Raw genomic sequence first — 24,792 nt, 5'->3', positions numbered from 1 at the left:
TGATATTTATCACTGTTATAAAAAAGATTAGTAAACATTCATATTGTTTTTGTTTATATAAAAAGTTTATATTTTTTATAAATAATAAATTAATATAATTTTTTAATATTATAATTAATCTAATTATGATTCATATATAGAATTAATATGAAGGAAAAGTAATCAATCATCATGTCAAGTTATATTAAGACTCAGATAATAGTTCTGCCAACAATCTATATGTTAAAACATAAATATATCTTACAAAATATAATCAAATACATTGGTACAATGTTGTCTCACAAAAGAATAAGTTTTAGCTTCCTACATATACCAAGTGGCTATAAGTCAGTAGCTTCCCATTATTTACAACACAAACCCAAGTTTTCATGAATCAATGATAACTGAAAAACATCAAATTTCATAAGCAACAAGATTAGGTGAATCCTCCAAGAAGCAACAATGAATGGAATTCTGGTTGACAAAACATAATAACATCTTCAGTTGTGGGGAAGCCTTATGATTTTTTGTAGAACCACAGTCCTAGCCCTTATAATGTCTCGGCTACATGTATCAGCTTGTACTCCTAATTCTTCAACATTCTTCATAAAACACTCCAACTTCTTCTTGATCTCCTCTATTACAACCTTCACAGCTTCTTCCTCAATGGCAAAATCCACATTCTGCAAAAGAGACTTGATCTCAACTTCAAGCCGCTCGATGAGAACTCGAATGTTGTCCAAGTCCTTTATAGCAACATAGGTGCCAACTTGCATAGAGATGGCTACTTCCTTATGTCCTTTCATAGCATTTTCGTAGTTCTTCAACAATGAGTCAATCCACTTTCCCATTGAACCAATTGGGATTGCAGTAACAGCAGCTATAGCAGCTGCAACATGTGGAGAAGCAATTGCTGCAGCCACAACTGAACAGATCAACACAGCAGCAACTGTAGCAACAAATATCATACTTGACACCTTCCTCCAGATATGGATTTGTTTCACTTTCTTATCAAGCTTGCTTTGCCGGACTTGCAACTTCTCAAGCATGAGTATCTGCTGATTGTAAACAGATTGATACATTTGGAAGAACTCTTCAGTGAAAGGGTCACCAGCTGCCTTGAAATTCTTCAGTTCCTGTAATGTCCTTGTATAGTGCTTCTTTTCCAACCCGGTTTCGTCTTCAAACTGTTGAAGAGCCACGAGGATAAGCAACTGGTTGTCCCTAGCTCGCTTCAGACACTTCTCTAATGCAGTACAGAAATCTAGAGTCAGCAAGCTGTTATCAAAGTACTCCTCAACAAGCTCAAACAGTTCTTGGTTCTTCCATATATCTTTCTTACAGTCAAGGATTACCTTGACAACTTCCTGGTTCATCTCAAGAAGGCATTCCGTGACTTGTTTGAGAGACTCAAACGAAAGGGACCGAACTTCGACTCCAACTGCAAGAGTATTGATGACTTGATTCGCTCGAACTTGAAGGGTGGTGTCAAAAGACTGCAAATCAGAGTCGATCTTGCAGGCAGCTTCATATGACCTCAGTTCAGTTGCCATATCAGTATTTAGGTTAATACCAGATGATGTTTCAGGGGCCTTCTTGCTTATATGCCCTCCCATTTCTTCAATTAAAATGACCTAATAAAGAAAAAACAGAATCAATTTCAAATCCAGAACCAGTTTATGAGGGGGCAAAAACATCAGTTCCACCAAGAAATTCCTTAAACAATTGGTAAAGTAAAAAGTACCCTGTTTATGATTATGGGTGCAATATTCTGAGAACAAAAATCTTGGCCTAATAAACCCAACAAATTTGAGGGTAAATACGATCTATTTCAAACAAACCAATCACACATAAGAAACTTTACCTTCTCACAATCAACTTCAAACAAACCAATTAATGGATACTATTGACATCTCAGAATTGCACACATTATAGCATCTCACAATCAACTTCAAACAAACCAATTAATGGATACTATTCCCATCTCATAGATTTGCATACAAGAGAAACTTTAGCATATCAGTATATCACAATCAACTTCAAACAAACCAATTAATGGACACTAGTGCCATCTCACAGATTTGCACACATGAGAAACCTTACCGTATCACAATCAACTTCAAACAAATCAATTAATGGATACTATTTCTATCTCATAGATTTGCATACATGAGAAACTATACCGTACCACAGGAATCACAAAAAGCACAAGACTCCGTGTTATGAAGAATCATGAACAAGTGGAATGAATCTAACAGACCCAGATAGAGAATTTTGTAAAGTTCAAACCTTTGAAAGCGATTGAAGAAGATAAGAAGCCCCAGACAGTGATTACGACGAGAGCTAGATCCAACAACCGAAGGTGTCACCCTTTAAACCTCTTTCTAAAACAAGGGAAAGAACTTGAGTGGGAAGAAGATGTTGAAGAGAAATACAAGTGTTATTTAACAACAAATGTGGGAGCTTTGAGGTGTGTCAATGACTTGCACGCATAAGAAAAACTATGTGAAGACGCGGGAAGCAAAGCAATGCACCTTCTCTCTCTCTTGGAAAACTCGCTTCTGCTTCTGGGTGTCTCCGTGTAGTGGCAAAGATTATCCTCTCAACGCGCAAAGGAGCTATGAAACAAGGCAAGGGTTAAGCAAAGTGAAGTAGCACAAGTCTCGGAAGAACATAAAAGGTGAAACAACAACTAGATTCCTTTTAGATCTTGCGTTATTTGTTCAACAAGTTTCCACATAAACACGTTTTGGTTTTTCCCCCTTAAATTACTAAGATATACATTTCAATTTTTATCTTATTTTATGCGGTTTGACTTACACTATCAGAATTTTTTACTGAAATAAATTTTTTTTAAAATTTTTTTACTAAAACAATACTGTTCGAATTTATTTATAGAAGTAGCACCTTTTACTGTTCACATTAGAATTCGGTCTCCAGGAAACCGAATTTTGAATTTCAATTTTTTTTTGTTTTTTGTTTTGCTTAGAATTCGATTCTTGGAGAGCTGAATTCTGAGTATGTTTAATTTTTTTTTCTTTTCTGTTTGTAGTTCAGGTTGTATGTTAATGTTGCAACTTGAACGGCCCGTTCTCTAAGCAGAACGGGTCGTTCTGCTTGCACGCGTAGTCTGTTAATTTTGAAACTGTTACGTCCAAGCAGAATGACCTGTTTTGATCCCTTCGTCATGTGTGTATTTTTTCATCCGGAACGGGCCGTTCTGAAAGGAGAACGGGCCGTTCTAGATCTAGTTTTACACCATGCTCAGATCCAAAACGCAAAAAAAATAAAAATTAACAGCTCAGAATTCGATTCCTCGAGAACCGAATTCTGAAGAGTGAAAGGTGTTACTTGGGTAAATAAATTGGTACAAGTGGTTTTTTGATAAATTTTTTTTAAGGTGCTTTTTTGGTAAAAAATTTTTTTAAAAAAATTCTATTTTAGTGAAAAATTCTACACTATCAACTAATAAAAAATATTTTATATATAATTTTAAAATAATTATTATAAAAAACAGTTTTATTATATAATAATATATAATTAAATAATAATATAAAATATTATAATATAATTATATTTTAATTAAATTTATATCTTAAAAAAATATATGTGTCAAACTGTAAAAAAACTTATTTTTCTTATCAATAAAATCTGAGGAGGATATTAATAGTTGTGTCCTTATATTAATATGGAGGGAGCTTTACTCAATAAATATCTCCCTTGTAATATGAAAACAAACAAAATCATTAAATTGTTAAGTTTGGATCTAACTTTCTCTTGATAAAACAAGTGGAACATTCTAATTTCTACATCCGAATTTATTGTATTAAGATAATATAAAAAGAAGAGCATGAATCATAGTAAAAAGGGAGAAAAAGACAACATTCTAGTTTTTGCTTCTAAAGTCATAATGTTACACTTGGAAGGTGGGATTTTGAAAGGAACTCTCAGTCTAGCTGCTATATATGTTTCAGACATCTGTGTTGTTTTATATTTTTATACCATCTCAGTGTACTTGAAGGGCAACAAATAAAGTAAATGACAGTAAATAACAAAATAAAAAATAATAATGGATAAATACAAAGTAAGATATCTGAAATATAATTTCAAAAAAAATCTGAAATATGTTACTTTGTTTTTTTTTTCAAAAGTTTTTGTTATTTAAATTAATCCCTAACTTGCTAGCAAATTGTACCGTTTCGGTATGTTTCCGATACGGTCAAGGGAGGAGTCGGAATACGGCCGACCTGGTTCTGGCCCATGCGTAAGAGCAATCAGAATTTAACCTGGTGATCACGGTAAAAGCCCGATCTCATATTGGTCACGCTGGTGAACTCGACCTGGTTGGTGGATGGACTCGGCCTGGTTGGTATCGGCCAGGATGGACTCGGCCTGGTTGGTATCGGCCAGGATGGACTCGGCCTGGTTGGTATCGACCAGGATGGACTCGGCCTAGTCGGTGGATGGACTCGGCCTGGTTGGTATCGGCCAGGATGGACTCGGCCTAGTCGGTGGATAGACTCGGCCTGGTTGGTATCGGCCAGGATGGACTCGGCCTAGTCGGTGGATGGACTCGACCTGGTTGGTATCGGTCAGGATGGAATCGGCCTAGTCGGTGGATGGACTCGGCCTGGTTGGTATCGGTCAGGATGGACTCAGCCTGGTTGGTATCGGCCAGGATGGACTTGGCCTGGTTGGTATCGGCCAGTATGGACTCGGCCTGGATGGTATCGGCCAGTATCCGAACAAGCCTTACTTTTCACGTTGATCCGAGAATTAAGGATAGAAATCTTACTTCTAATAATCAAATGTTCTCTATGAAAACGGTTAAGGAAATCCCCTCATTCTCGGGGCCCATGAGGCCCGCAAACAAGAAAATATAAAACCTAAAACCCTAGAGTTAAGACGGCAGATTACACTTTTGAATTCTCTGGCTTTGAGGCTTGATCTAGGAAGAAACCCTAGTCCAACCTTTGGCTAGAACATTTTGGCGCCCACCGTGGGGTTACGGTAAAACTTTTCCTGCGCCCCAAATCATATAGAAGAACCTGCACTTTACCATGGCGAGAGGCGGCACATCGAACAACGACCCACAACACCCTAACATGGAGGAGATGATGGCATTGATCAATGGCTTGAGAGAGGAGAATGCACGATCCAGAGAAAGGGAGGAGGCCATCCAGCGAGAAAACGAGGAGATCAGGAGGCGAGCGGATGAGATGCAGGCTATGATAACGACCAATACCCGAACGGCGGAGGAAGATGTCATGATGGAAGTTCCTAGGGATTTTCGACCTTTCTCGGAGGCTATAGAGACCGAGATCATCCCGAGGGATCATCGGGTCCCCCAGGTGGAACCTTTTGACGGAACCCAGGATCCTAGTCAACACTTGACGGATTTCCGAGCACAAATGCTGATTTGTGGTGGGAGCATGGAAATTCGCTGCAAGCTGTTCATGGGCACGCTCAAAAAAGCAGCCCTTGATTGGTTTAGTGATTTTCCTGACCAATCAATCACCGACTTCGACATCTTTAGTCGGCTTTTCATGGCGCAGTTCGCAACCAACAAAAAGAAATCGCCGATCACGTCAGACTTGTTTGATCTCAAACAGCAACACGAGGAGTTGTTGAAAGATTTTTTGCAAAGGTTCAACGAGGTTGCTTTGAGGATAGCATCTTTGGATGAAAGGATGGCGGTCATTGCGTTTCAAAAGGGGTTAAGGTCTGGTGCTTTCGACATCGCACTAGAGAGAGCAAATTGCCAAACGATGTCGGAGGTGAGAGCTTTCGCTCTAAGTCACATCAAGACGGAGGAAGGACAAATCAACAAAAGGGCAGCTGAAAGCCGAGAAGCTGGGGTCGTCCCAAGAGATTTTTATTCCTTATAAAAATGTGAAAGACTAACCAATAATTCCCATTTTATTAAATACCATCTTTTTTATCTTTCCATGATTGACAGGTGTGTTGTTTTAAAGGCACCAAACTCGTGATTGATCGGTAAAAATCCGACTGGGCGAGTATAAATAACTCGAAGACCAAACTCGTGATTGATCGGTAAAAATCCGACTGGACGAGTATAAATAACTCGAAGACCAAACTCGTGATTGATCGGTAAAAATCCGACTGGGCGAGTATAAATAACTCGAAGACCAAACTCGTGATTGATCAGTAAAATTCCGACTGGGCGAGTATAAATAACTCGAAGACCAAACTCGTGATTGATCGGTAAAAATCCGACTGGGCGAGTATAAATCAAAAAGGCCAGCTCACCCCCATCAAACTCTTGAAATCGGTATCCGAACGACTCTCAGTATTCGAAAGGGAATCCTTAACCTGGTCATTTTCTCCCTAAGGTAAGTCGGGTTTTGGAAGGACTTATGCATACGATTGATTTTCAAGCTAGGTTAATCTCCTTTATCTCCTATCTTGGTTATTGATTTTAACAAAATATTGCACTTACATCTCTGAGTCAGAGCTTTCGCAATCACAGCTTAATTTTCTCACCGTTATACCAGTCAGAATTTGGGAGACTAGTTTTGCCAAAATTTCATTTTAACTTAGAAAATTTTCCACTCGTTATACAAGTCGGAATTTGGGAGACTGGTTTTGCCAAAATTTCATTTTAACTTAGAAAATTTTCCACTCGTTATACGAGTCGGAATTTGGGAGACTGGTTTTGCCCAAATTTCATTTTAACTTGGAAAATTTTCCATTAAAAACATGAATCGGTACTTGGACGATTCGCTAGTCAAAATTTCATTTTACTTGGGAAATTTTACACTTAAAATTTGAGTCGGCATTTGGATTATTACTTGGAAAAAATTTTAACTTAGAATTTTCATCATGATTTTACAATAATCAACATCTCGGCAATTACTCCACACACACATAAAGTCGTTCAACTAATATCAAGAGCAACGCGCAAAGTTCATATAGGACTCGAAAAAGAAGATCACAATAGTTCTTGACAACAATTAGCAAAAACACGAAGACATAAAGAAAAACACAACATTCTAAAGTAAAGCTCAATCATCCTCGGGAGGATCCACCAACTCGCCATTCACGATATGATCAAGGGAGGAGTCGGAAAACAGCCGACTAGCCAAGCCCTTTCGCCTATAATGCTCAGGGTTGGAAGGCAAGTGTACCGTCTCGGTATGGTTCCGATACGTTCAACGGAGGCATCGAAAAACAACCGACTAGCCAAGCCCTTTTGCCTATAATGCTCAGGGCTGGAAGGTAAGTGTACCGTCTCGGTCTGGTTCCGATACGTTCAACGGAGGCATCGAAAAACAACCGACTAGCCAAGCCCTTTCGCCTATAATGCTCAGGGCTGGAAGGCAAGTGTACCATCTCAGTATGTTTCTGATACGGTCAAGGGAGGAGTCGGAATACGGCCGACTTGGTTCTGGCCCATGCATAGGAGCAATCAGAATTTAACCTGATACCCCCCCAACGATGGTGATCTCGGTAAAAGCCCGATCTCATATCGGTCACGCTGGTGAACTCGGCCTGGTTGGTGGATGGACTCGGCCTGGTTGGTATCGACCAGGATGGACTCGGCCTAGTCGGTGGATGGACTCGGCGTGGTTGGTATCGGCCAGGATGGACTCAGCCTAGTCGGTGGATAGACTCGGCCTGGTTGGTATCGGCCAGGATGGACTCGGCCTGGTTGGTATTGGCCAGTATGGACTCGGCCTAGATGGTATCGGCCAGTATCCGAACAAGCCTCACTTTTCACGTTGATCCGAGAATTAAGGATAGAAATCTTACTTCTAATATCAAATGTTCTCTATGAAAACGGTTAAGGAAATCCCCTCATTCTCGGGGCCCATGAGGCCCGCAAACAAGAAAATATAAAACCTAAAACCCTAGAGTTAAGACGACAGATTACACTTTTGAATGCTCTGGCTTTGAGGCTTAATCTAGGAAGAAACCCTAGTCCAACCTTTGGCCGGAACACAAATTCATCTCACCATCCCTCTCAAGATTGATTTATATAACACAAGCGACAGTTTCTAAACAGTAATTAAGGCTTTTTTAATTAAAAAGTTTAGATTATGACAAATATTCATTGGATTAATTATTATCGCGTAGAAGATGCATATTATAAAAATTGAATCGTATGATAGTAGCAAAGTATAAATAATAAAAATATTAAGAGTGCTTATAATAAAAATATTTTTGTGCTTTTTAAATAATTATATCAGTATTATTTTATTTTCTCTTTATTTCTTATTTTTAAAAATTTTTACAGTAAAATTAATCAAATCCTTTTTAACTAATTAACGAAAAACATTTTATTATTTTCTATATAAGATTTAAAAATTAATAGAAAAAAATAATATTTCTGAAATTGTAGAGATCATAAATATTTTATATGAGAGCACAAGAACAAAGCTAGATCAAATGATAAAAGGGTCAATTATAAAAAGTAAAATTCTTCAATAAAAATATGTTTTTTTGGAAGCATACCCGAGATATTATTATTTAATAAAAATATACATTCTCCGAAATTGATTGACCAAAAATCTTCTGAATATTTAAAATTTTAAAATAATAAAATTAATTATTTATTTAAAAAATTTGTGCAAATATAAATTATTGAATACTTCGTAGAAAACTTTGATTGAAACACAGAGCATATGTTACTTTTCAAGTACGTGACTTCTTTCATTGCATTGCATCCTACCCCAGTCGGCACAAATTGATAAGGTTTTTTCTTTTTCTTTTAGTTATTTTAATATGAATACTAATGATATTTTAATTCCACAAGGCTAATTAGCATTGGCCCCTGAAATAAATATCCTGAAGAAACTATCATTTTATTAAGGATTAGCGATATTCATTGAAGACGTGCGAGAGAATGCTACAACGGATTGACTTGTAACATTTGTTGGATTTGTTATTATTAAGGTTTGTTTAAAATCTTAAAAGACTTTTGCCGGAGAAACTCCTATCAAGGTGGCACCAATTCGCTCAATAAAAGTTTGCGTGACACCGAACCTAACGGTGCTAACAAATATTTTTATGATTTATCTTTTGGTCAACCAAATTTTTTATTAAATAATATTGCTTAAAAATTAGTTTAATTTTTTTAAAAGTTTATACGGTTTTCACTTTTTCTTTTTTAAGTTTAAAATAGATTTTTTTTAGTCTCTATTCTTGTAACATTGTATGTTTTTAATAGTTGTTAATTTTATTAAAATTTGTGTTGTGTTGATTGTTGTTAAATTGTTGAGAAGCTCTAGAATTGTAGAATTTCTTATGAGTTGGAGTTGTTTAGGAGTATCTCTAAGCATAGGTCAAGTTTGACCTATAAGAGAATGATACATAAGGTCTTTCTCAAAAAGTAGATCTCATAAGTTTGTTTCTTCAAAAAACTTAAAGAGAAGAGTTCTAGTTTTTAAGAATTGTTCTTCTTTTTAGCCCTTGGAGTTTTGGAAGCTAGTAATTGAGTAGTTGGTTGGTGATACGAAACTGTTGAAGTTGAGGATTGACATAGGTGTGAAGTTGTCTCGGTGTGTGATTCGAGTTCTTCTTCTTCCTTCATCATCTTTATGCTTGGAGTTGAGGTAAAAAAAAAGGCTAGAACATTTCTCTTTAGTGATTGTTGAAGTTGTGATTGAAATAGTTACTATGTGATTGCATTTATGTTGCTGTGTTGGATGATTGAGAAGATTGAATGGTTGAACTCTTTGTTTTTGTTTTTCTTGATAAGAAAATTGATGGTTTTGACCAAATTGGTGTTGCATGTTGTTTCTATGACTAGAAATGAGTTCCATATGATGTGTAGGGGTTATTTTACCATTGCATGTTGGGATTGTCTAAGTTTCAGGTGTGGAGAGCCAAATTTGTATGTTTGCAAGTGTAGAACTCGTCATCAAGCAAGGTACGCTTTTATGGCGTCAAACATGGTTCAATCAGGGGCAATCTGTCTAGCTCACATTGGGCACAAGATTGGTGGCACTAGGAGTGAGGAAAGATAATCTTCTCGGGTTGAATTGGTGTTGGGCATAGATTGAATGGTGTCGAATGTGAACTGAGTGAATTGACTCTACCTAGATTGGCATTGGACGTGAGGAGAGAGAATCATGTTGAGTTGGATTGAGGTCGTAAGTGGAACTTTGTCATGCTAGGCATGAGGGTCCAAGGGACTCTACCTAATCCACGTCAGGTGCAGGTTATATGATCTTGGGCATGGGCGATGTAAAGGGCACCCTGTCTCGATGGCATTGTGTTGATTGACCTAGAACTAGAAGAAAAGTTGTTTTTAAAGTTGTATATTCCATGGTGAGGATGTTGTGTTATAATCCAATTTGTTGGTCAACCTTTCTTGAGAAGTTGACCCTTGAAGTGGATAGTTGAGTCTCCTCTTGGACCTTAGTTGATGCGATGTGTGGGTCAAGTCAAGACATATTGTCTATAAGTGACTGATGTTGATATGTATGTGGACAAGGCTAAAACATATGTGTATAAAGTGATCAAAATAGAGTAAGGTACAAAGTTGGAGACTAAAATTCCTAACTAAATACTAGAAGGGTGTATGTAGTATTTGAAGGGTAATTGATGAGTTAATCTCATATGTGGCTTAGTTAAATTAGCTAATGTCGTGGTAGGCTCATACTCAAGTTGTTCTATCCTAATAGGAATACTAGACTTCTTAGTTTAAGAGACAAAATCTGAGAAATCATGTTGTGTCGTGGACTTTTATCCAAATTGGTTGTCGATCTAGTTGGATTGAAAAGATTGGGTTGTTGGTTCGATATGTCAAGTCACTTAGATTGTTCACTTGTGTTGTAGGAGATCTCTTAGTTGAAATGTGTGATGACACATATAGTTGTAACATATGATGTATTGATTAAGTTGTATTATTTATATGTGATGTTTGACTTGTGATGAGATGCATTGTTTGTTGCAAATTGAGGTGTTAATGTAGTGTTGTTCAAGTTATTAATATGTTGTATTTTTAATTGGTAGTAGTTGATACTGTGTTGAATTGAGTTGAGTTGTTTATGATGATAGTATAGTTGTTTTTACTTCTATATTGATTATGTTGATTCTTTGAATATTAACTTACCCTTGCATGTTTTCATGTGATTCGACTACAATGATCATTGTCGCAACCCGAAAATTTCCGATCTCGCGACTAATGGTTTAGACATTCTTTTAAAGATCTCATCAATTAAGGAATGCCCGGACGCCAGACTAATCCTTAATCAATGGTTTTGAAAATAGGTTCTTAAGAGTCGCCACCAATATTTTACCCAAAACATTAGAAAAAGAAAAGATTTTTAAAAGGTCCAATAATGGCCTTGATAACCAAAATCGGGTTCGGGGGTCGGTTACGTGTAGGGAAGGTATTAAGTACCCCTACAACGCCCTTAATCGGTACCCTATGATGAAGTTAATGAGATAAGAAATAATAAATTAAATATTAGATCCGCTTTATGAATTACTATTTACATGCTTGAAATTTAAATTACACGGTAAACCTCTAAAATATCTACATAATTGCGTTTATTATAGTAATATGTAAAAATAAAAGAAGACAAAGATAAAACAAGAGATTGATGAGTAATACCTCGTGACAAGCTTTATTGGATCTTCAACTATGGAGGTTTTAGGTGTTTTGTGACAACCTTTCACACTACAATAAGCCTCACAAAACTCAAGAAATACAATAAGAGAAAGAGAGAGAAAAAATGGAGAAATTTCGAGCTCTATGGAGCTTTGGACGAAATTTTGGAGGTCCCTCTACTGTTGGCCGAGATTTTCTATTTATAGGCATCAGATGTGGGCCAGAACGGCCCGTTCCGAATCTGAACATTATGTTGTATATTTGTACCCTAGAACGGCCCGTTCTGATTTCAGAACGGCCCGTTCCGGGGTACAGATTTTAGGCCATTTGTTTAGTTTGGAATGGCCCGTTCTGGTCTAGAACGACCCGTTCCAGCTAACAATTTTTAGGCCATTGAGAAGTCTCGGAATGGCCCGTTCCAATTCGAGAACAGCCCGTTCCGGACTTGGGAACGGCCCGTTCCGATTTTGGAACGGCCCGTTCCAGGCCACTAAAAAAAGTTAATTTGGGTTTTTGGGCCCTCTGATGTCCTATCTTGTTTGTATGCCCCCCGGACAAAATTGGGTGTCTACAGTTGCCCCTCTTTACTTGTCCTTTGGAATAGCTGTGTTGCTTTTCCAAAGGCAAGTAAAGACGTAGACATTTCGTCCGGGTCTTCTTCTCGTCTCTGTGTTGATGCTTCTACGTTGCTTCCCTTGGAAAAATGTATTTGCTTGTATCCTCACCCTTTAGAGCAGTTGAGCATTGATTGCGTACTCTATTGGGTAACAAGGTTGACAAACTGTACACCTGATCTTCAGTCTTCGAGTAGAAGCTCCATTGTTTCTCTTGTGATAATGAGGTGGAGATCCAGTTCTTCAACCTGCTGATGTTGAGTATTGTTGTGCCGACCTCTCCAAGCCGCTTGCTAATGTTGAGTATTATTATGCCTGGCCTCTCCAGGCCGCCAGCTGATGCTGAGTATTATTATGCCTGCCTCTCCAGGCCGCCTGCTGAATGTTGAGTATTATTATGCCTAGCCTCTCCAGGCCGCCTGCTGAATGCTGAGTATTATTATGCCTAGCCTCTCCAAGCTGCCTGCTGATGTTGATGATGCGATTGGCCTTTTTCTATGGGAGGACGTCTGATGAAGACGAGGATTGCTAGTAGGTGGTGCCCTTGTGATGGTGGGCAAAGGAGTAAATAATGAGTATTATTATGCCTGGCCTCTCCAGGCTACCTGCTGATGATGATGATGTGATTCCCCTTTTCTTTGGGAGGACGTCTGATGAAGATGAGGATTGCTAGTAGGTGGTGCCCTTGTGATGGTGGGAAAAGGAGTAAATGATGAGTATTATTATGCCTGGCCTCTCCAGGCTGCCTGCTAATGATGATAATGTGATTGCCCCTCCCTTTTTTTTGGAGGACGTCTGATGAAGACGAGGATTACTGGTAGGTGGTGCCCTTGCCATGTGAATATTGTGATGCCTCTCCAGGCGCCTTTATTGTGGGATGGTTGGTAAGAGTTTGGTGTTGTTCTTGTCAAGGTGAGTATTGTAATTCCTCTCCAGGCGTCTGCTTGTGATGGATTTTTTTGAATTTCATTTTTTGCTTTTTTATTATCATCATTGGTGGAGGGATCTATTCTCATGATGATGTTATTTGCTGAATCTTTATTGACGAGTATTGTTTTGGAAGCCACTTCTGACTTTGGTTAGGAAGTCATTCTTGGTCTGACATTTTTTGAATTATCCTTCATTTGGTGAAGAGCAAGGTGCGATAGCCTCTTCATGCTTATAGGCTTGCTTGTTTGATTGTTGAGCTTTTATGAATGCTTCGGCCTCTTGATTCCTCCAACAAGTGATGGATAGACACACACAAAGAATGCAAAAAATGCAAAAGAAAATGCAAAGCAGAAATGGATTGGATTTTTTTAAAAAAAGAACTTATACCCTTTTGTGCACGCTTGTGCCATATGCATGTTATGCAATGATGCTTCTATGCTAAAGCTTAAAATGAATTTTTTTTTACTTTCAAGAAATTAATCTATGCGCATTGATCAATGACATGGACTGTTAGCTTTTAGCCTTGTCGAATTCAGTGTTACTTCTTGAACCTGAGGTTTGTGTAGTTCAGCCCTCTCGCTTGTACCGGATGTGATATGTTAGCCCTTATATCAGGTGTACCTAGACTCTGTTCTAGGACACCTCCATCTTTTCTTTGTGAGTGTTCATTGTGCATACTCCGTGTATCTTTCAAATTTATCTTAATGCCATATAGGTCAAGAGGAAAGAAAGGAAGAGGATATATATATATATTTTTTGTAAAAGTTTTGGTAGAAATGATTTTTTCAAAAATGATTTATAGAAGAATGGCTGGCCGAGGTAGGCTAGTGGTTTAGGCTGATGAACAAGCACATTCAAAGTGAGGAAATCATTTTCCGCGTTAGCTTATTATTTCCTTCAGAGTTAAGCGTTGACTAGGGATTGCATATTGATTAAATGATCTTCTCGAGCTGCCTTTCGGTTTTCAGCTCGGGATGCTGCTTTGTCCTAACTTTTGCCTAGGTTACTTGAGATGTGTTCCCTAGCAGACATTTTCTTTTGATCCTTACTTTTGCCTAGGCTACCCTTTTTAATCGTGGGTTGCCTAGCAGATCTTGCCCTAATTTTTGCGCAGCCCCCTTAGTGGGTTTCCTGTCGGGCCTTTGTCTTTGCAGCATTTGTGATCATTTTTCATTACTCCATTAAAGGGGGATGCCCCTTGCACTGATTTCGTTTGGGCTTTTATCCACAAGTCATGCCAAGTTTGATTGATCTTTATTTTTTTGTGTGTATAAAGCCATTGTTTCTAATGATGTCCTTATTTCAAATGTACTTGTTCATTTATGGTTTGTTGACAAGGCTTAGAGTAGATAAAAGGGAGAAGAGAAATGAAGTAGAAAAGTGTATGGCATAAAAATGGAATTTTCAATCTACACGTGCCTCTTTAATGTAGCTCGAGGGCCCAGGCATGCCCCGAGTTCGTGATTCATACACAGAGAAGTAGAGGGAGGTTGCCCCTTAGAGAGGCCTAGGTTGTCAGACTGTAGGGCTAGTCCCACACTTGCTTGGATGTGGTACTTCAGAAGATATCATGTAGAGGGAGGTCCTTTGGTTTCTTCTCTCATGAAGGTGTTCTCAACCCGTATCTTTCCTGAGATGTAGGAATGGGTAGAAGCAATGATAGAGCTTACTATGAAGTCTCAAGAAGAACATTCAAGCTGTCTCTCGATTTTCATCTCGAACAAACATTTCTTTTTTTTTTTTTGCCTAGAACGCCCTTTGTAGGTTTTCTTTCTAGTAGTTTCTTAACAAGCAATGCTTCTCTCTTGTTGAAATCACCTTTCGAGAAAGCTCTAATCGCTTTGCTTTAGTGTTTGAGAGATTCATCCTCCTCAGGTGCTTACAACTCGTTAGGAGTGTGGATTCGTCCATTCCTATTCCGCCTAGATTTCACGGTTGCACGACACGGCTTTGTCCTCTTAGGGCATCTTGATGATTTACCCTAAACTCTTTATGCATGGTTTGCTTCCATTACTTCCGACTAACGCACATAGGTTAATTTTCCTTTTTATTCTCATTTATTCTTTTTCAAGGAGGGATATTCTCTAAATGAATGTAATGCAGAATGTATAAAAAGTTGAGAATAATAAATGTCAGTCTCATTGATTTATTTATATGTGAATGCTCAAATAGATTTTGACAGTATTAAGCGAGATTCTAAGAAGAATTACTTAAAAAAAAAACATATCAAAGCAAGTGCCCCACCATAGTATTGTTTTAAAATCGATTTGGGCTTTTCTTTAGAGCGCAGGTACTGTCGTATATTAGAGCATTCACTTCTCTTAACTTTCTATACATACTGTAACCTAATCCTCCTTAGCTAATAAAATAAAATGAATGAGATTAATGAGCTAATCTAGAATGCATGTCATCTTTTTTTTTTGCCTAATCTTTATCATGTTTCTATTATCTAAAAGGGAATGATGCATGGTAAATAAGAGACTTCTTTTATTGAGTTTTTTTTTTACAAAAAGGAAACTATCTATATGATGTTAATGGAATGCTGACCTAAGAATGTACGAAGGGGTATAAAATTTTTATTATTATTTTTTTATTATTTTATTATTATATGTTTGCTTATTTTAAAATTCCAATCCACTCTTATTAGAAGAAATAGTACGAACAAATGCACACACACATGCTCAATCAATGTACACCCACGAACGATTGTGTTCAAATCCTTGGTCTGTGGTCCCCGTCAAGAAAAGTGTGTTGTATAGGACGGTTCTAATCTCACTGGTCTTTAAGGCCCCCAAGGTGCCCCCATTATAGGGACCCAGTATCTCTGTCGCCGTCACCTGGCAAACTCTAAGGTCTGTCACAGTATTTCGGGCTAGAGTAACCGGTTATCACCTTGAGTGTGATTTCCGACAAGGCTCGCAGGCTCCAAGGCCAAACTTGGGCCGGTCGTACGTCAACCACTCCCTATGGTTAATACCCTCATGCCCCCGGGTGTAGGGGGAACTGTTGTGTGCAAAGGTTTGTGTACAATTTTATTTCAAACAAGTGCACAATTTAAATAAGCAAACAAACAAATATTAAAGCCAAACAAATAAAGCAAATAAAGTAAAGGAGAAAAATATTTAAATTATTATTTTTATGTTATTAACTTCATCAATTAAATGGGTCTGACCCTCTTTAAACTTCCCCAGTGGAGTCGCCATCTGTCGCAACCCGAAAATTTTCGATCTCGCGACTAATGGTTTAGACATTCTTTTAAAGATCTCATCAATTAAGGAATGCCCGGACGCTAGACTAATCCTTAATCAATGGTTTTGAAAATAGGTTCTTAGGAGTCACCACCAATATTTTACCCAAAACATTGGAAAAAGAAAAGATTTTTAAAAGGTCCAATAATGGCCTTGATAACCAAAATCGGGTTCGGGGGTCGGTTACGTGTAGGGAAGGTATTAAGCACCCCTACAACGCCCTTAATCGGTACCCTATGATGAAGTTAATGAGATAAGAAATAATAAATTAAATATTAGATCCGCTTTATGAATTACTATTTACATGCTTGAAATTTAAATTACACGGTAAACCCCTAAAATATCTACATAATTGCGTTTATTATAGTAATATGTAAAAATAAAAGAAGACAAAGATAAAACAAGAGATTGATGAGTAATACCTCGTGACAAGCTTTATTGGATCTTCAACTATGGAGGTTTTAGGTGTTTTGTGGCAACCTTTCACACTACAATAAGCCTCACAAAACTCAAGAAATACAATAGGAGAAAGAGAGAGAAAAAAGGGAGAAATTTTGAGCTCTATGGAGCTTTGGACGAAATTTTGGAGGTCCCTCTACTGTTGGCCGAGATTTTCTATTTATAGGCATCAGATGTGGGCCGGAACGACTCGTTCTGGATTCGGAACGGCCCGTTCCGAATTTGAACATTATGCTGTATATTTGTACCCTAGAATGGCCCGTTCTGAAATCAGAACGGCCCGTTCCGGTGAACCAGAACGGCCCGTTCTGATTTCAGAACGGCCCGTTCCGGGGTACAGATTTTAGGCCATTTGTTTAGTTTGGAACGACCCGTTCTGGTCTAGAACGACCCGTTCCAGCTAACAATTTTTAGGCCATTGAGAAGCCTCGGAACGACCCGTTCCAATTCGAGAACAGCCCGTTCCGGACTTGGGAACGGCCCGTTCCAGGCCACTAAAAAAAGTTAATTTGGGTTTTTGGGCCCTCTGATGTCCTATCTTGTTTGTATGCCCCCCGGAAAAATTGGGTGTCTACAATCATATTTGGTATGAGAGAAAACCAGGGATATGTTACTGATGAAACTTGTTTTGAGGCTATGTTGGATGATGGCAATGTAGATCTTTTGGAGTTATATACTTGTGAAATTAGTGTAGTGTATTGTTTGACCAACAACTAGGTTTTACTTTCTATATCGTGGCCAAGCTAATTGTATATACACACACATACACTTGTTATCTGCTTTAGTGTTGGATAAAATTTTATTGTGTATATATTATGACTTGTATATTAAGGTCATGTAAGTATATGAATTTCTAGGTAGCTTAGTTTTATTTTATTTTCGTTGCTAGTTACGATTATGATTCGTTAAGTGTAAATGACCTGGCGGGTCGTTATAATACTTATATTTTTCAATCATTTTTAGTTCCTTATAATTTAAGATAAATTTTTTTAGTTTTTATATTTGCAATTTTTTAATCTTTTTAGTCTTTATCATTATTTTTTTATAATATTGTATTTTTTATGTTGACATGATAGAGATATTAATTCAATTTTATAACTTTGTACGTAATTTAAAAATTATATAATAATTTGTTATACAAATTAAAATAAACTTAAATAAGAAAAACATATTTAGCATTAGTTGTCATTGGAAGTTCTGATTGACATCGAAGCAGGTGGAAGAATACTATTAGAATGTGAAAGCCAAAATGAGTTGAGGAATTCAAGCAAGGTAGATATTTGTTACATATTACTTAGAGATAATAATGTTGTTATTATTGGCTAACTAAATATAGAACATTAATTAATTTGTGGTTTAGTTCATAGAAACCATTAACGATGAAAGATTTGTGTTGCTTATACTTTATTATAAAAGGAGTTGTTATCAATTATAAAGGCAATCCAACAAGAACTTAAAAAAAATTGAGAAGATGATTAAGAAGGTTGACAAGTTAAATATATATATATTTTCATAATAGTGATTCTTCCTTGTTTTTATATCTTTTTTATAATATAATTTTTTTGTCAAAGATAATTTTTCAGACAATAAATTATATCACTGTTAATTTTAATAGTGAAGAGTTGAAGTAAAATATTCATAATTTTAAATTCAAATTTTAGTATTGTCATTGTAAATTTTATAGATAAAAAAAATATTGTTATCGATAATTTTCTTATTTACACATCCTTCCTTTCATTATTCTTTAAATTAGTTTCTTCATATTTTGAGAAGATATTCATACTTTAACCTCCATTCTGTAAAAAAATTATTTAACAACATAGAATCATAGAGTACAAGAGTATGTATGGATATATATCTAGAAAGATTTTTAAAAATTTCTCTAAAAAAAATATGCTTTATTTTTATTAGAAAAACTTTGAAAAAAAATCTTTTGATTATACCCAAAAGGATCTTTTTTCTGGTCCTCCTTATCTAAAGCCTTTGGAATTCTTCGGGAAGGTTTCCATCTGCAACTTGGACAAGGTGATGTTTCCTTTTGGTATGACAGATGGCTAGACGCTTCTCCTTTGTGCTTAGCTGTCCCGTATGTCCATTTTCAAGATGTAGTGTTGAAGGTGAAGGATGTCTTTGTGCAGGGGCAATGGCGCTTACAACAGCTTTACACGCCAATAACGCCTATCTTAAGTGATAAGATTCTCTCGAGTCACGTATCTTTACACGCTTCCTTACCTGACGTTGTGGTGTGGAATGACTCACTATCAGACGTCTATTCTGCAAAATCGGGATATAGATGGTTGTTGGCTTGTCCTGGTCACGCCTCAGGGGAGTCTTGGACTTGCTTTGGAGGTTGCAGGCACCGGAAATGCTGAAGTTCTTTGCATGGCAACTGGCACATGGCATTATTTCCACTCAACAGTTGCTATGGGCTAGGCATGTGGGCCTTGATACGTTTTGTTTTAACTGCCACTTTAGTCGTGAAGACTTATATCACTTGTTCTTTGAGTGCAATAATGCAATGGCTGTTTGGGCTAGTATGGGTATCACAATTTTGGTGACGAGAGCCACTTTGGCGAAATCTAGTTGGTTAAGAGGTTGGTATACTGTACATGGGGTATTAGGACTGGTGGTATTATGGGAGATTTGGTTGGCAAGGAACTCTCTTCTGTTTAAAAATAACAAGATCCCATCGCATGTGATTGCTTCACGTACTTGGGGATTATATGGTCTAATCTTGAGGACTTTTCGTCAGTTGGTCGTGCACCAGGAGGAAAGATGGGTACCTTGTATCCTTCCTAGTTTGGCCCAGGTTGTGATTCACATAGACCGGAGTGCGTTGGGTTCTCCTGGTCCAGCAAGATATGGGGGATTATGTAAGGATAACTCTGGGAGGTGGCAATGTGGTTTCTATGGTGACGTGGGAATTACAGATAATCTTCATGCATAATTAAGAGTTATTCATAAGGGATTAATGATTGCAAAGAAACTTCAGGAACGTGATATGCGTGTCTGATTCCCTCCATGCTATCAACCTAGTTTTAGGGTCAAGGGAGCCTTTTCACAGGTATGCGGTGTTAGTCATGGAGATAAAAGATTTGTTGGGTCGTGATTGGAGGACGTCGCTGGTGCACTCCTTATGCGAAGGTAACCAATGTGCAAATTTTCTTTCCATGTGGGGTCCAAATTGTAGAAGCGAGTTGGTAATCATTGATGAAATCCCTGTTGGGTTGTGATCTCTGCTTCAAGCAGATAGTTCAGGTGTTTTGTTTAGGAGAATTTAGTTTCTTTGTGTCCTCTTTTTTCGCTTTTTTCCTTTTAGCTATGTATTACCAAAAAAAAACATACACTCTAAATCTTATATTTAAAAATGTACAGTATTTTTTCTCAAGAGAGGAAAATACACTTGCCAATTTATAAACTCATAAACACAAAAAATGAAATCCATCACTTTGTTGATTGAAAAATTTATTTGATTTAATGGGGTTTAAATCACAGAGTCTAGGTTTTATGGGCTAATTTCTTGACCGTTGTGGCCATTTATTTCACTTGCTACTCTTGTGCCATCTCCAGCACCATATGAAGATCCTCTCTTACGAACTGCATGTTGAACATTCCATTTCCAGCACCAAAAGAAATAACCAATAGGAGCATAAAAGCATTCCATGGTGAACTAACTGTGTGATCGCTGTCCAACTACATCATGTGTCATACAAAACATGTTAATTGGGTTATGCTTTATATCACATAATCATGACACTTACTATCATAACAATACATAAACAATCAAAATAATAATATATTGACAAATTCTATCGCACCCTCGTTTTTTAAAGGGTTTCGGTACCTTGCATACGTGGACCAATAATTTATATACATTTAATTTAATTGTGCCAGGTCAAGTTAAATTTGAAATTAAAAAATTTTGCTATTAAGTCCCCCTTTTTTTCAACTTTTTATTGCACATAAGTACTTTATTAACCTATAACTATTACAATCATCTTTCATATTTGTAACATTAGTTTTCTTTTCTGCCATTGATACTTGAGACTTTCGTGGTTGTCTCATCTTACTCGGAAGGCTTCGCATGAGTGACGAGAGTTTCGTGATTGTTGTATCTCGGTCGGAAGGGTTAGCAAGTGGCGACCTTTATTGGCTTGCAAAGGAAGATTTGTCCGTTTTTTCTCATCGTTGCTGTCGACCATTCTTTTTTCTCACTAGGTTGCTTTGCATTCACCAGTATTTCCACAGATCTTAGGTATTTCCATTCGAAATTAACCAATCCATTTTTGTCTTTAATATTAATTTTTTGACAGGTATTTAAATTTTGTTTCAATTTTTTTGATTAGGGGTTAGGGTTTGTGGTTGATTTTTTCCATTGTTTCAATTTCGGTTCGTTTCACATATAGGGTTTATTTAACCAATCCGTTTTTGTCTTTAATATTAATTTTTTGACAGGTATTTAATTTTTTTTTGATTTTTTTAATTGGGGGTTAGGGTTTGTGGTGGATTTTTTCCATTGTTTGAATTTCGTTTCCTTTCACATATAGGGTTTATGGTAGATTGTTTTGGTTTCCATTGTGTCAATGTTGTTTCATTTGTTATTTAGGGTTTGTGGTGGATTGTTTTGTTTGCAATGTTTAAATTATATTTTTTTCGATTAATGCGAATGAGTTTAGCAAGATGATATGTTCTGATAATGGATAAATCATTTGGGTATTTTTGAATGTTGTTTTGTGATGCGATTATTGACTATGTGCATTTTATAGTTATGCATGTTTTAATTGAAATCGCTTATGCTTATGGTTCTGATTTTTTACTATGTGCATGTTTAAGTTATGCATGTTTGTCAATATCGATTTCGTTCATATTGAATGTTGATATATTGTGTTCTGATTATGTTTTTTTTTTAAATCATTAATTTTGGTTAATTTGAACAGAACTTGTATAATGTATTGTATGCTACCTTTTGTTGCCCTTTCATGTGTTTTTGATCCTTTAAATTAGTGTTCCATGTTTGCATTCAAGCTAAAATTTTGTTGTATTTGGAACTTCTCAATATTAGTTGAGTATTTGTTAATGCTTTAGGTTGTGATATGCATTTAAAGGTAGCGTGTATAGCTTGTGCTTCTTTGATGTGATTTAATCTTTAATTTTTTAGAAGAATTGGATTATTTTTCAACATGCATTTCATTCATATTGAATTTTGATATATTTTGTTCTGATTATGTTTTTCCTGATTATTTAATTTCTAAAATTTTTGACTTTTGGTTAATTGTAACACAACTTATATTGTATGTTGTTCATGGGTACCCTGTCATTTTTTTGTATCCTTTAGATTAGTGTCCCATGTTTTATATTTAAGCTGAAATTTTGTTGTATTTTGAACTTCTGAATATTAGTTAAGTATACATATTTATTTTTGAAGTTTATTGTTGTTTGCATTTACATTTATTTAATGGTATAATGAAATTTTGTTTTGAATATTAGAAATAGAAAGTATAGCCACAAATTATAGTTAATGGACAACTCTACATGTTCAGGTGGTAGCATGAATAATTCATCAAATGGTCCCATTTTGACACTGCCACTGGTATGCAAGTGTGGTGATCGAAGCAGGTTGAAAACCTCGTGGTTTGAGGATAATCCAGCCAGAAGATTCCATGGTTGTGGTAACTATAATGCGTCTCTAAGACATTGTGATTATTTCAGTTGGTATGACCCTCCTACAAATGATTTTCATGCAAATATCTTCAATAAGCTTAAGAGAGAAAATAACAATTTAAAAGTACAATTAGAAGCAACAAGGTTACATTCAATGGAGGGTTTTGGTTCTTCTAGCGACAACAACAATGGGTTGTTTAGCGATAATGTTGAGAATTCTAGTATTATTGAAGATGATATTAAAAAATTGAAGGTTGAACTTGATGTGGTTAATACAGAGTTACAAATTTTGCACGAATTAGTGGCACAAACCAAGTTGAATTAGAGTTATTGAATGAGAAGGTTGAATGCTACAAAGCTAAAGTGAAGAAGCTATTTTTCATCATATTTTCTATATTGATTTTTTTTTTTGCAAAGTTGGTTCATTTTATGAAGTTTTATGGTTATTTGCAGTTGCGTTCATCGTAATCCAAATGCAACACACCACTTGGTTTGGTTTTTTTGCATTAGAAAGTGGAAAAAGCCCCCTGAATTGGTGTTGAACTGTTTTCCAAACACATATGATTAATGCATATGTATTGTCTAATAGGTTCTAAGTTATATTAATGGTATATTTTGATTATGGGTTTTTTTATCTTTTATTAATGGCGTTGTATTGTTTGTTTTCATCTTATAACAATTTTAAGAATGCATACTTTGAATATACCATATGATGTTGTTGGTTATAGTTTTATCGTTCATGTGGGTGTATTAGTGTTCTTATCATTTATGAGTTAAGTTTCGTTTCAACTATTTATTATAATTTGAAAAATGAAAGAAAAATATTATGTATATCTTCTTTTTCTTCTATACTTACTCTATATAAAAGAAATATTTTTCTTAAAAACCGCCTTGGTCTCCACATTTGTAAGACTATTATATCCTTTTATTATTAATTTATTTTAAATAATTAATTGACATTATTATGAAATCCAGGTGTTAAATTCAAGATGGTAGGAGTGAAGGACAAAGTACCTGTTAAAGCAACATACATTTATTTCTAAATTTTATTTTAGTTTTAATAGAGGCACAAAGTGCCTAGACTGTAATAGTTACCTATTAAGAAACTTATATTTTGTTTAGTATATATTGTCAATTTTTATGGTAATGTATTTGTAAAATTGAAATTAGTAGTTATGTTGAAAAAGTGTAATATGGATATCATCCTCATCTTATATGAACAATCGTTCTATTCAATTGAATATTGTATATGAAATGTCCTTAGGTTATTTAATTTTCTTTTATACTTTTTTGGATTTTTATTGGCAAAGGGTATACATCATGATTACTTATTGTTTTATTTAGCTTTTTAAATAGATGGACCCTGCTTTTATGTTGGTCATTGCAAAAAAAATAACAATTATTATACTTCTTACTAGTGGAGGACGTGAAAATTTCTTATTTGGTGAAATTGATTATTACCATGGTGTAGTTCGTGGAATATTTAAAGATCAAATTATTGGTGGAGTGTTTCATCCAGGTATGAATATGTAAAATGAATTTATATGTTGTTATAGATGAGGTTATTTATTCATTATTAAGATTTTGAACTGTACATTAATTTACTCTATTTGTGATGCATATTGGGCTTTAGTGTAGATTGTATTAATTTTGTTTATTGTATTAATTATTTGTATTATTTGAATGATAGTGCTCTATATCTTAGTATTAGTATTAATTATATAGGTAATATTTTTTTTTTCTTCAGAAAATACACTTTCATGAAGGTAAACATGGCATAATAATCATTCTTAAACAAAAGAGCTATCAAAACGGGTCGGTCCGGCCCATGTTGGCTTACTCACCTTGACCCACTGTAAAATATAAAATTCATTTTCCCATAGTAAAGCAACATGTAGTAAATGATAAATAAGAAATCAAAAAAGTTAGAAAATGAATAACAACCATGTAGTAACCAAAGTTCAAATTGAGATAACAAAACTAAATTCTGGCTTAGTAAAGAAAACTTTTTAATCCAAACTCAAAAATCTTCAATCATCCAATTTTGACTAGATTCTTCCTTTTAGCTTGAACCTCGTCCCAATTTTGAAAAGCCCTATGAACAACTTTATTCTTGATATCATTGTAATCATCAAGAACTAAATCAATAGCTAAACGCATCCTATTTTTAGGTTTCACCTGTCAATAACAAAATACAAGTGGTTAATTTTATTTTATGCAAATTAAAAAGTCAATTGTCATATTTTTGGCTTGATATAAACACTTACAGAAATTTTTTCATATCGATCACTCCAAATGCACTCACGCATCCATTCAGCAA

General features: G+C 35.9%; 1 protein-coding gene and 1 long non-coding RNA gene across 4 annotated transcripts; one reads left to right on the top strand and one right to left on the bottom strand.

Annotated features, from left to right (window-relative positions):
* Positions 1-199: 199 nt before the first annotated feature.
* On the bottom strand, positions 200-2,695 carry LOC109801525 (UPF0496 protein At4g34320). 2 transcript variants are annotated; one of them, XM_083066266.1, is made up of 3 exons: positions 2,514-2,695; positions 2,269-2,363; positions 200-1,613 (listed from the first exon to the last, which is right to left on the bottom strand). In XM_083066266.1, the coding sequence occupies exon 3, from the start codon at positions 1,593-1,595 to the stop codon at positions 480-482; it is 1,116 nt and encodes a 371-aa protein (XP_082922392.1). In that variant the 5' UTR covers positions 1,596-1,613; positions 2,269-2,363; positions 2,514-2,695; the 3' UTR covers positions 200-479. The 2 variants fall into 2 exon arrangements, with proteins under 2 accessions (XP_082922392.1, XP_029127373.1); XM_029271540.2 differs by having other exon boundaries at positions 2,269-2,695.
* A 17,179-nt stretch (positions 2,696-19,874) lies between these two features.
* Positions 19,875-24,430, top strand: LOC109799957 (uncharacterized). 2 transcript variants are annotated; one of them, XR_002239915.2, is made up of 3 exons: positions 19,875-21,066; positions 22,352-22,523; positions 23,448-24,429. It is a non-coding gene; the product is annotated as an uncharacterized LOC109799957 (long non-coding RNA). The 2 variants fall into 2 exon arrangements; XR_014430702.1 differs by having other exon boundaries at positions 19,887-21,066; positions 22,352-22,480; positions 23,448-24,430.
* The last annotated feature ends 362 nt before the right edge of the window (positions 24,431-24,792 follow it).

The sequence above is a fragment of the Cajanus cajan genome, chromosome 11 (genome assembly GCF_000230855.2).
Source record: "Cajanus cajan strain Asha chromosome 11, NIPB_CcT2T_4, whole genome shotgun sequence".
NCBI lineage: Eukaryota > Viridiplantae > Streptophyta > Magnoliopsida > Fabales > Fabaceae > Cajanus > Cajanus cajan.
The sequence above is the reverse complement of the archived record's forward strand: the minus strand, read 5'-3'. Positions and strand labels throughout refer to the sequence as shown.